The following is a 12,848-nucleotide window of genomic DNA, read 5'->3' as shown; positions in this document are numbered from 1 at the left end:
ACCAGTACCACAATCCATGGATGCTCAAGTTCCCTATATAAAGTGGCAGAACAATGCAGTTGGTTTTCCGAGTCCTTAGACTCCCAACCATGGAAGGAAAACAGTACAAGTAGTTATGGAAAGAAATCCAAGTACTAGTGGATATGTACAATCCAAACTTGTGTTGCTCAAGAGTCAGCTGTATTATGAATCTTGTTCACTTGTTTCAAATCCAACTCACCCATTCTCAGTGTTGAGGCAGCCTGAACCTTTCCTTACCTGGTCTGAAATTCCTTATACTCGAGCAAGTTGGAAAACAGTTGGTAGAGCCTAAGGTTCCCACAATTAGAAAGTGGGACATAAATTAAGCTGGTTGAACTTCTGGAAAATGGAGTGGATTGTTTTTTTCCCCCCATGGAAAAAGAAGAGCCCTTGAAAATGTTTTGAGCTTGTAGCATGAGGAAATTTGAATGCAGGATCTGGGATCCAGTTACTCCTTCCCAGAAATTGTTTTAATCTTTACTAAATTAGAAAGGTTTATTTTATTAAGTGACATATACTATATGACCGGTGTGGCTCAGTCTTCCTGGTGCACAGGGAAGTCACAGGTTCGATTCCCCAGTGGGGTTGCAGCCTCCATCCCCTGTAGGGGGTGTTGGGGAGGCAGCTGATTGATGTTTTTCTCTCTCCCCCACTCCCTTCCTCTCTTTCAAATAAATAAATACATACATACATACATACATACTAAAAACAAAGTAAAGTGACATATACTATGCTTATAGTGGTTAAATACCACTTTCTCCAAAAATACATGTTCTTACCTAAAAGTGTATAGGTAGGTGTGTGGTACTCGTTTGTGTGTACAATGGAGTATGTGTTGATGTATATGTTTTTGGGAGATGTGAAAGGGAAAGATATAATGGAGCAACTGGAGGCAGGAAATAGACCAGGTTTATAAGCCCTCTCCTGCATTCACAAATAGTTCTCGCCATATTTTATCAATTTCAGATTCTTTGGGGCTTACCAAACTCTCATTTTAAAGATGAAATTCTGGCTTATTGAAGTTAAATAATTTACTGTAAGTTATCCAGTAGGTGGAGAAACCAGGATTTGAACCCAAGCAGCCTGACTCCAGAACCTTCACTCTCACCTACTAAGTTACAGAGTTTCATTTTAGCTGTCCAAGTCCATAAAAGAAGTACTTTAAACACTACACCACCTCTGCCACCATCTAGCCATCATGTTAAAAAGTGTTAACTTTATTTTTGTAGTAGCCAGTCTTGAAAGCATTTTTAAAAATGATAGATATGTCCCTGTAAATCAGAGAACAAAAATTATTTTTTTCTTTAGACTTGTTCTAGAGTGTTGTAGTTAAAATAATCCCCAAGAAATTTCCAATATGGTTCTTACGGGGGAGGAGTGTTAACATGAGAGTAGAAACATTTGTGTCTGTAATGTTTATTATCTGGTTTATGCACACCGAGAGATGTAACTACCATTGTACATAGGGCTGGGACTTTGGGCTGCTCACTATTTGTCCACTTGAAGAGTAGCAGTAGCTTGGGCTCTGCTTTAGTTCCATGCCTGAAAGTAAGAGAAAATTAATGAAGGACCACAAAGGGGAATTTTAGGGACAGAAAAGTAGGCTTGGGAGAACATCTTGTTACCTGTGCCTTCCAAGGAAACTGGGGGCCAAACCTTAGTTATCTTAGGATAAGAAATCTGTAGTATATATATTTTAATTCTATTTTTTGTTTAATTTTCCCTCAGTTTTGGTTTTACTTTAAAAGTAACATTCCTTTAAAAATTTACAACTTCTCTGAACTAGATGTCGCAAAATCCACACCACCAACATCTTGACTGTGCTAGCACATTAGTTTCCACAATGTTCCACACACTCCACTCTTATCTCCTGATAAGCCATTTGTTGCACCCTCACCAGAGTGATCTTCCAAAAACCTCAATCAGATCACATCACCCCCTTCCAATGGCTTCCCATTTGCATCATGATTCCTTTTCTGCCTTTTTCTCCAGCCTCATCTCTTACCCTGAGTGGACAGCTGCTAGTGACCCTCCAGCCATAGTGGCCTTTCAGTTCTTCAAATATGCCTTGCTTATTCCTAATTTGGGGCCTTTTTGCTCTCTTTTCCTTCTGCCTGGAGGCTTTTCACAGTTCCAGTGGTTGGCTCTCATGCTTCAGTCTTAACTAAAGTGTTACACTGTTAAATGTCTTCCCTGGCCACCTGCTTTAGTGTTCCTATTGTACCTCTTAATAATGGCATTTTGGTTTGTTTTCTTCATAGCATTTACCTCTATTTGATTATGTATTTATTTGTTTGTTTCCTATCTCATAATAAGCCCACCTTCACCACTACATATTTTAAAATAAACTCTATGAACTGAGGGACCTTGTTTACTTTGTCATGCTATACCCTAGATAGCGTCTGGCCTGGTCCCGAAAGGTATCGCCCCTCCAGCTTTAAAGACTGTAAGGGGCACTGAAAACCCCACAGACCAAGAATGGTGGCAGAACAAGTGAGAAGTGAAAACTGGGAGGGAGTGAAGAGGCTGAGGCTCAGGGTCTGCTGCTCAGCTTCCTTTCTTTAGCCCTCACAAGTTCTTTTTTGTCTGTTGGTTGATATTTGCAAGTGAGAGGTGCATAGGGGGGAATTAAAAGCAAATGTGGAACAGCTTCTGGGTTGGATGTAGTTCACTGGGCTGGGAGCGTCTGGAGGAAGCAAGGTTTGGAGAGAGAGTTCTGGAAAGCCTCCACATTCACTGACGGACTTTATTGGTGTATAAACCCAGAAACCCTTTTATAGAGTTGTAACACAATGAAAACATAGTTTTATGTTCTGTTTTCTTCATGTGGCACTGCCCATCCGTATTCCCGTGCATCAGGATAATTTTAACTGAAGAGTTAAAGTGATAATTTGATGGTGCTGTTAAAACATCAAATAGTTCCCCCATCATTTTTTTAGTCACACTTAATTTCGAGGAATTTGTATTATTTACTTTTTAATTTAATTTTTTAATTGCAGTTTACATACAATATTATTTTGTGTTAGTTTCAGATGTACAGCATAGTGGTTAGACAATCGTATACTTTACAAAATGGTCCCCCCGGTAATTCCAGTACAATATATAGTTATTACAATATTACTGACTATATTCCCTATGCTGTACTTTACATCCCTGGGGTCATTTTGTGAGTATCAATTTGTACTTCTTAATCCCTTCACTTTTTTTACCCTGTCCCCCAACTCCCCTCCACTCTGGCAACCATCAGTCTGTTCTCTATCTATGAGCCTGTTTGGAATTTGTATTATTTCTAAGTTCTCTCTGTTACACAAAGAAAAGTGTAAGCAGATTTGCATAAATTCACCCCTCCTCACTTTGAGTTACTTCCATTTAGCCTAGTTTAGCGAGTGGAATTACTGGATCAAGCAGTAGGAGCCATTTAATAGCTCTTGCTGTTACCTAATGAGGCAGTACAGAGTGGGGTAAAAGTAGGTTTACAGCTGTGAGTATGTGAAACACAGAGGTTATTACTGTATTATTATTTATTAATTATTGTATTATTTTACATATGAACAACTGTAAACCTACTTTTGCCCAGCCCTGTATTTGGAGGGCACAGGTTATAAACTCTTAAAATATTTAAAAGGTTGAGTGTGAAGAGGAATTGGATTTGTTCTGAATAGGGCGTCATGCATTGCTGCAGGGACAGGGACGTAGATTAGGGTCTATATAGGGGAATTGTTCATACTTAGAGCTGCCCGAAATTGGCACAAGCAGTAGATTCCCCCTCTCTGGAGATTTTTAAGCATAATGAGTTTTAAAAGAAATTGTTTTATAAACTTTCCCAATCTGTGATCTGTATATTTTTCTAGTCCCATTCCTTTGCTTTGAAAACAAATTTTGTTAAAAGAACATTTATGAAGACCTAACATGCGCCGGGTATCCCTAGAGGCACCCTGAGCCCTCACTGGCAGGCTCACAGCAGCCTCCAGGGGCAGGCAACCTGGGAACTATGACACCATGAAGTCCATGAAGCCAGCCCCCCAATCTTTAGAGCTGCTAAGCAGGAGGGTACACATTTATTTTCAGTTCCTTGCATCCCCTTTTCTGGACTCATTGTCCACTTATAGGTCTCTACCCATATTCCACCTATTCTTGTTACAAAAGTTTCAGTATGCTCCCAAGTCAAACTTGGTACCTAAGTGATTAATTCCAAGTAATTTTTACATTATCTTGTTTTTTATTTCTGCCAAAAGATATTTGTACTTCAAATGAAGGGTTTTGGTTCCCAAAGAATCTGTAATTGGTAGAATATTGCACTCCTAATTCCACTAACATAACTCTACCTCTCCTCATGAACATGCGTGTGTTTATACATACATGCGAGTGTGCGCAGGTCACACACACACACACACACACACACACACACACACACACACACACACACAGCCTGATTTTATTGAAGGAACCAGTTGCCTGACAATCTGTTGTTTTTAGTTTTTTAGTTTTTTTAAGCTCCCTTACTTGGTGAAATCTAGTCTCAAAACTCCAAGTTTGGCCAAGGAAGAAAGGCCCCTATTGAGGATGGAGATTCAACCATAGTCTCCGAGTTTTACTTTTTCTTGGAGTATATTTTGCTGAATTCTTCTGCCACGACCACACTGGCCTCAGGGAAGCACACCTCCCTTTCCCAGTTCCTCCAGAATGCAGTGGGAGCCCCCTCTCAAACGGGCAGGACGACCCACCTAAAGGCAGCGCAGTGCAGAGGAAGGAGAGCGCTGAGGACAGAGACCGCTCTGGGCTTAATTCTGGTGCCACCACTGCCAGCTGAACGCCTTGGTCTGGGCTATTGCATCATCGGTAGCCACCCTTCCTCCTGAAAGCCCAGTAAAAGCAACAGACATGGGAACATCAGGAAACACAGTCACCAAAGCTAACTACGCATTGTGTAGATGAAAACAACACAGAAAATGGGCTGGTTTTACAATGTCAATGTGAGTTTTTAATATGTCCCTTTTGTGCCCAGAAAAGAATATTCAGAGGGCCATGTTGACTTTTTAAAGTTTATGTTACCTATATTAAAGATGCAAATCGGAAGCCCAGTTTTTCCTTAAGCTTTTGTGTTTAACTTACAAACAAGTATATTTTAATCTCTTTAAAGGGTTGTATTTGATGACTATTTGGTACCATTTATAAATGTAGTTAATGAGACTATTTTAAACAAAATTTTAAATATATTTTATAAATTTAACTTATTCCATGCCCTTATAAAGTAATTTGGTCATCTGAGCTAATCAAACAAGACATTCCTGAATACCTAAGAAACTCTTACAAATTTAGCAATTCATATGGCGGTTTAATTCTTAGGTTTTATTAAATGTTCCAAAACTGGTTTTAAAGGAAAGTTTTATTTGGAGTCACATGTCTAAATCAATTACACATTTTGCCCAGTCGGTGTGGCTCAGTGGTTGAGAATTGACCCATGAACCAGGAGGTCATGGTTTGATTCTCGGTCAGGGCACATGCCTGAATTGCGGGCTCTGTCCCCAGTGGGGTTGTGCAGGAGATAGCCGATCGATGACTCTCTCTCATCATTGATGTTTCTATCTCTCCCTCTCCCTTCCTCTCTGAAATCAATTTTTAAAAAAAATTTAAAAAATCAATTATACATTTTCAATTAGAATTATAATGCCAATTTGTAACAGACTAAATTCTCTTAAACAAAGCAAATACCTAAAATATCAAATATGCACAAATTCCTTATACAAACATATTGATGTTATATGTTTGATTCTCTTAAATATTATATTCTGAGTTAAAAATTTTTGAATATTAAAACTTACCCACTAGGAAATAATTATGTCATCCTAAATGACCGGGGAGTCCCTTCCCAAGTGAGTTGTTAGAAGCAGGTCTTCAGTGGCCCGAATTGCATAACCAGCAGAGGTTTGTCCCAAGGCTTTCGGGGAGCTCTTCTCAAGCCCTCAAGTGCCCCACTGAGCCCTGTTTTATGGATGCTGTGTCATTACCCTCTGAGTGAGCCAGTTTTACAGCCCAAGGCCCCTAGATTCAAGTTACACTCCATCTCATTCTTCAGCCTACACACGGAAGTCAGAAACTCCTACCCAGGTTGCTACACCACTTGTTTGGATATAATTAATCTATTTAAGTATTATCTATTCTGAATTATTTCCGAACTCTTTGCAGCTTCTGGGGTGACAACTCCTACAGATGGTTGAATTTCTCCTGGTGTTGCCTAACTCTGGTCACAGACCTAACGTTATAGCAGAGACATGTAACAGGAAGATTAACGTGGAACAGAGAACAGGTTTGGGGTTAGGATGAATGAAACTCTGGAGAAGGTGGGAGAAAAATGCTATGGAATTCATTTTATTCATTATACTTTTCTGTTATTTGATATGTTTCAAAAGGTATTTCTACCTGCCTCCTAAACGAGACAGTGAATCCTTGATTGCCACAACTTAGAAGTGTTTGCCTAGCTCCAAATCACAGCCCCCTCCAAAGCCATACATGTGTTGGGTGCATATTAGGAACTCAGTGATACGTGGAAAAAAGGAAACCCAAGAACTTCTGTGCTCTCTTAAGGCAGTACCTGGGATAGATGGGGAATTACTGGAGTAGCAAACAAACAAAAAAGAATGAGTTGACACAGGTGTCCCTTACATTTGGACCTCGAATGATTGGATATAATGTTTCCACGAATGAAGACTGAGAGACCACAGGAGCAGGGGCAAGTCTGGAAGCCGGACAGGTCTGAGCTCAGTTCTAAGTGTTTTCCTTGAGATGCCTGCAGGACACTGAGGAGGTTAGTAACAGTAAGTAGATAGAGATGTGTGCCTGGAACTTGGGAGATCGGGGCTGGATATATGCTTTTGGGGGCAGGTAAGTGGCAGTTGAAGCCACAGAAGTGTACCAAGTCACTCAGGGCAGGGTGAGCTGAGATAGGACCTAAGAATAGAAACCCGAGAAACACCATCATTTAAGGGGCAGACAGGAAGCGGAGCCTGCCCATTACACCAGGGTGAAGCCAGGGAGGTAGAAGAGTGCTTTCCTCCTACTTCCAGCCTGTCTTCCTTGGTCAGAAGCAGTTGGTGAGACAGTGATACTGGGGGAAAGACTGTGGTATGACGAGGCCTCCTGGATCTGTGGGGAGCTATATTTGGGGTGGATAGTGTGGGTGTGGTAGGTAGCAGGGAGCCCTCTCCTCCTTAGATCTCTTTTTCGAGAAAGCACGGAAGGGGGTTGGGAGTCACAATTTTTGGATTCTGTGCTTTCTCTGCTATATCACATTTCACCAACCATTCTTTCCTTATTCTCACACCTAGTTTGTGTAAGAAAATCTTTCTACATATGGAAAAGGAGGTGTGTGGAGGAGGCAGAGTTGGTAGAGGGAAGGAGAGGGGCTGCCTACTATGTGCATGTGCTTGTGTGCTGTGCACACAGTACACATGTGTGAGTACATGTTTTATGTATGTATATGTGTACATCTTATGTTGGTATTTATGTGTGTGTATGTGAATTATATGTGTATATTTTTCTCTGTGTGAATATTTACTAAGGTAAGTATAGAAATTGAGAAGAAGCATTAAGAAACTTTTATGCCAATTTGATTGATTTAATATGAATTGAACCTAATATAAAATTTAGCCTTGGGTTTTCTATATCTGTATGTTCTATTCCTTTTTATTGTATTTTATGAAATTATTGGTCTGAGGCAGATGGCATATCAAACTGCTCCTTCACCAGTTAGAGAAGCACTAATTAGGACCAGATCAAGATTTTTGAAAGGTCTTGATTCTGAAATTCCCAAGGGAGAGCTATTCACTTGAGAAGCCTGAGGTTCCTGCTCAGGATCATATCAGTGAAGCATGAGGTCAGGTCTTGAGGACAAACAAGGAGGTCAGGCCTGAGATCTGCCCAACATCCCAGGGCTCAGCCTTTTCTTCCTCTCCTTCCTCCCCTTCATGTGAGGTGGGCCCGCCAGGCTGTTCTCAAGGGGCTGCTCCTCCAAGCCCAAGCCTGCTCAGGGTGCTGCCCTCCCTCCAGTCTGCCCGGCAAGTGAAGCTGATGTCTCACAGAGATAAGAAGGGGTTTCCAAACCTCCATACTTTGCCCCAGACAGTAACACACCCTCAGTCAGAAACAGCAGTCTTTTATTGAAGCAAAATCAGACACATTCTCAACCCAGGGAATCCAGCCCAGATTCCCTTGCCCTCCTTCCTTAAATAATCTCCCCTGCCTGGATCCTTCTGAACCGTCTAGCTGCAGCCCTTCTAATGCCCTGACCTTAGTTTGCATTTGTAATTTTATACTTTTCTTTTTTAAGGCAGTCTCCAAAGCTGTATATGCCATAGGCCCCACAAAACCTGGACCCCCCCCCCCCCCGCTGAGCGAGATCCTTAGGGCTTGAAGGGCCACATGGTATCACACACTTGGAAAGCAATGGAAGCAGCAGTGAAGGGCTAAGGAGAATCGCCTCTCTCCCCGCATCGTCTCAGGCACCCATCACTGCCCCCTGCTCTGGAATGAAGAGTATGTGCAGCTGGGTGTGTGGGAGAGCGGTGGTATTTGCAAAGAGGCTAAGGATTAGTAAAGAACTCGAGGGAGGAAACGCCGCAGCAGCGCCAGGAGCCTGCAGAGCTTGGGGAGGGAAACACCTGGCCTTAGACAGCATTACCCAAGGTCATTGGAACCAGCAGGTGCCTCAACTCATCCTTCACAGGCCCTGATGAAGAATGCATCCAGTTGCTTTCCTCGGTACCTGCAATCATGCCCTCACACGTGGTCAGGGACACGGGCCTCTGGCTCTGGTGGCAGCTTTCGTGGCCATTCTTGCAGGTTATGATGGGAGTGTGGCAGGGGGCGGCCACACTGGAGAAAGATTCATGCAGGAAGGTGCTGAGGCCTTTGCAGGGTTTCATGCGCTTGTTGACGTTGCCCATGGGCCCTTTGCATGCCTGGGGCCTGGGCTGCACGTGCTGGGTTTCCAGCCACTGAGCTGAGGTCATGTGTTTGGGCTTGGCACTGACTGGGACCTCGGCCACCCACAGCCCCAGCAGCAGGAGCAGCGGCAGAGGGCAGAATCTTGCCCTGGCTGGTGCCATCTCTCCTAAGGGGGACAATGGCACCGAGGAAGAGGTAGGTGGGCGAGCGGGTCACCATGGGGGGGGTGTCCTGCTACCCCGTCTAAGAATTGCATACCCTCAGTCAATCATTGCAGCCTTGAATATTTAAGAACATCATTGGCATTTTATTGTTCAATTTCAGCAAATCATGTGCCTTTTTATGCTTCCAATAAATACTACATTGTTTACCCCTCAAAAGAATTTTATGAGGTGAGTATGATGACTTTTTAAAAATATATGAGCAAACTGAGACTCAGAAAAGTTAAGGAACTTGCCCATCATAACACAGCTAGAGTGTGTCAAATACAGAATTTTAATCAACGCCTTTCGGCTTCCAAAGCCCCTATTCTTTCCAGACTCCAGTGTTCCTTGTTTGAAAGTCTGAGAAGTCAGAACACAAAAGAAAACTAATCTTGGAAGAAAAATAGGCCATGGGTCCATGCCGCACTCTCCCAGGCTAGCGCAGGCGCTCCTGAAAGAGCAACATTAAGGTTGTGGAGTCAGGTTAATTCCTGTCTGTTCTGTGGCCCAGTTTCTCACTGAAGCTGGATAAACAGTCACTCCCAGTAAGGGAACTGCTGCTTCAGCCAGCAAAGCAGCACAGTGATTTGGGTTCTTTCCATGGCTGACGTTTCACCCCGTTGGGGAAAGTCTTGGAATGACAGAGGGTCAGATCATCTCAATCAACTCTCTGTTTTACAGATGAAGGACCTGGAGGTCCTGAAAGAGGAAGTGCCTTTCCCAGGGCCACCGAATGAGTGGCAGAGCGGGGGCCAGGAGCTTCCTGACTTTCAGGCCATCCCTTTGGTCTAGTGCCAGACTGAAAGGGGAAGGAGAAAGGTTTTTCCACAGAAGCAGAGTGTAGTGAGTGTGTCTCTGTTGGTGGTTTTAAGCGGTGCATGAACACTGCCTTCAATAATTCTCTGCTAATCCTCCTGATAACATTTAAGAGAAAGTCTTCCATTAGAGCAAGAAGGTAAATTCTTTGTTTCTCCCCACTTTCCAATAGAGACAACAGACCTCAGGCTGAGTTTTCAACTCAAAATAATTCTGGATAGACTTTTTAAACATTGAATGACATTATTGTTACTTCTATTTATTAAGTGACGCTCATATTCTTTGAAAATTTTGTTACACAGTTTCATTTTCAATGCATTATTTGAACTAAATGAATACATCCATATGGAGTAAATTATATTTATATGTTATTGGCAGTAAGTGAGTATTGCGACAATTGTCAAGGGAGGAAGCAAATGACTTAAGTTGGGGAACTTGCTCTGGCTACAGCCTCTCAGGTCTGTGTTGATGTGTTAGACTCAGTCCAACATCTCCACCTCTGGGGTTTGTGTGACTTCACTGCCTTTGAGATAAAATGCTCCTCAAATTGGCAAATATCACATAGGCTTCTAGGATCTGCATTGCCAGGTGGGAAACTTCTGAAAGGTTTGTCCCTCTGCTTCCAAGGTAGAGCCTGGGTCACCAGCAGAGCTCACCTTGCGGTGGGGATCCCTTCATGCACTCCTCCCACAAAGTTAACAAAATATTGATTCTTGAACCCAGGAGAACATTATCCAGCAAGCAGTTGACTTGGGCCCCAGGGAGCAAATATATATATATTTATCCAGGAAGTCACTTCTCTTTTGCAGGCCCTCAGCTGAACCTCTCCCATTGAGACGGAAGGATTACCAAGTGATTATTCTTTAACAGTTGCAGACCCAAGCTTTGGAGTAAGAAGGTGGAGATGGAAGCAGGAGCCAAGGGGGGCAGAAAGATTTCGCGCGGACCAAGATGACTGACCACAGATGTCGCAAGCTCTGAATCTGATTAAGTTGCAAACACTCTTCCCCTCAGGCAGATCCTGACCCTGCAGCTGGCCAGCCCCACTCAAGGGGACCTGGGGAAAGGGTTCTTATGATTGTGTATTTGATCTTAGTCATTCATCACAAGTCTTGCCAACTGCCACAGTCTCAGGGTTGTTTTATGCATTAAGCACTAGATGCTGGGTGCCTAGGGCCTGGGAAGTTTTCAAGGATCTCTAATATTTGAGACTGGGGAAAAAAAATCTTGGCTCCAATACTAGAAAAGGCAACCAAAAGATCATATTTAAATGTATTCACTTAGCAGCTACCACAGTAACATAAAGTAGATTTATTTATTTATTTGTGTGGCATGCCGCATGAATTTTCTTGTCTTTGTACAGAGGCCGTGCTGATCTCTGTAGGGTCCCAATTTTGGTATATGTGCTGCTGAAGAGAGCATGATTTTATGTATTTTGAAATTTGGCACGCATAAGAAGTTTATTACTCTGGAAAACAATCTTAGGTTAGATTTTCTTATTTTACAGGAATTCCCGAGTACCACAATTGCAGAAGGAACACCAATCATAAATTCCTGTAGTCAAATATTTTCAAAAGTAAGACTTATTAAAATAATTTCAGATACATTTCAGATATATTTTATGTATTTAGTGTGGTGTGATGAAATGTTAAAGTACCTAGTCTGATACAGTAGTATTAAACATCACCCTAGACTTAGCATATGACACATTAAGGGGCAGGTCAACACAGGGCTCTACAGTAGGAACAGAAGGAAACGAAAAGTACTAACTACCATTTATAAACATATAATATGTGCTTGGCACAGTGTTGGTTAATAAAAAAGTACTTGTTGTGTGCCAAGGCATTGTGCTATTTACATACAATTTTATATACAAAACAATACTGTGTGTTCCATGTTATCACCCCCATTTTACAGAAAAGGAACCTGGGCCTTAGAGAGGTTAAGGTCCCAGATTTAGTGAGTGGCAGGGCCAGGACTGAAAATGAGGTAGGTCTGGCTCCAAAGTTATCTTGTCCCTCTCTGCCACACTGCTTTCCTGTTTATTAACAGTTAACTTATGGGCTGGGAGTCACCTTGCGACAAATTCCTTTTTTAAAAATCCTCACCCAGGGATATATTTTTTCCATTGATTTTTTTTTTTTTAGAGAGAGCAGAAGGGAGGGAAGGAGGGAGGAAGAGAGAGAAGAAGCATTGACATGAGAGAGACACATCAATTGGTTGCCCCCACACAGGCCCCAGTGGGCCAGAGATTGAACTTGCAACCCAGATACGTGCCCTTGACCGAGAATTGAACCCATAACCTTTCAGTCCTCAGGCTGACACTCTAACCATTGAGCCAAACCGACCAGGGCCAAATTTTATTCTAATAGACTGGTCTTTCTATTGTCTCCCGGACGTGTTTTGGTCCCTTCAACTTTACTTCTGTGGTTTTTATTTTATCTTTCCTGAGAGCCCTCCCTCAAATATTATCTGTCCTTCAGAGCGCAGCCGTATCAGGTCATCTTGGTCATATGTATGAGCCTTCCTGTACAACTCAACCTCAGGAGAATCCCTCCGGAACAATCTCCTTCAGTATTAACTCCTGGTGCCACTCACTTGGGCACCTTGTTACTTAACTCTTACGTGAGTGTCCAGTCTTCCCAACTAGATAGCAAGCTCATGGTTCAGGAGGCTGGTCCGTTTGTGTTTCTCTGCCTCCATAGTGCCAGCACACTGAGAGCTCACAGGGACACTCAGTGACTGCGTGTTGAACCGAATCACCACTCTGGTCCTCTCAGTCTCCGCATCATTAACAAAGAGTTTCAGTGTAATGATTTCTAAAGTGCCTCCTGGTTCTAACTGTATGAAACAAGAAGAAACATC

The 12,848-nt window shown here is 42.5% G+C and overlaps 1 protein-coding gene across 1 annotated transcript; it reads right to left on the bottom strand.

The window, feature by feature from the left end:
• Window positions 1-8,684: 8,684 nt before the first annotated feature.
• Window positions 8,685-9,125, bottom strand: LOC107527007 (ribonuclease 8-like). The gene has a single exon (XM_016199632.2). The coding sequence runs from the start codon at window positions 9,123-9,125 to the stop codon at window positions 8,685-8,687; it is 441 nt and encodes a 146-aa protein (XP_016055118.2).
• Between the last annotated feature and the right edge of the window lie 3,723 nt (window positions 9,126-12,848).

The sequence above is a fragment of the Miniopterus natalensis genome, chromosome 1 (genome assembly GCF_054644295.1).
Source record: "Miniopterus natalensis isolate mMinNat1 chromosome 1, mMinNat1.hap1, whole genome shotgun sequence".
Taxonomy (NCBI): domain Eukaryota; kingdom Metazoa; phylum Chordata; class Mammalia; order Chiroptera; family Miniopteridae; genus Miniopterus; species Miniopterus natalensis.
The sequence above is the reverse complement of the archived record's forward strand: the minus strand, read 5'-3'. Positions and strand labels throughout refer to the sequence as shown.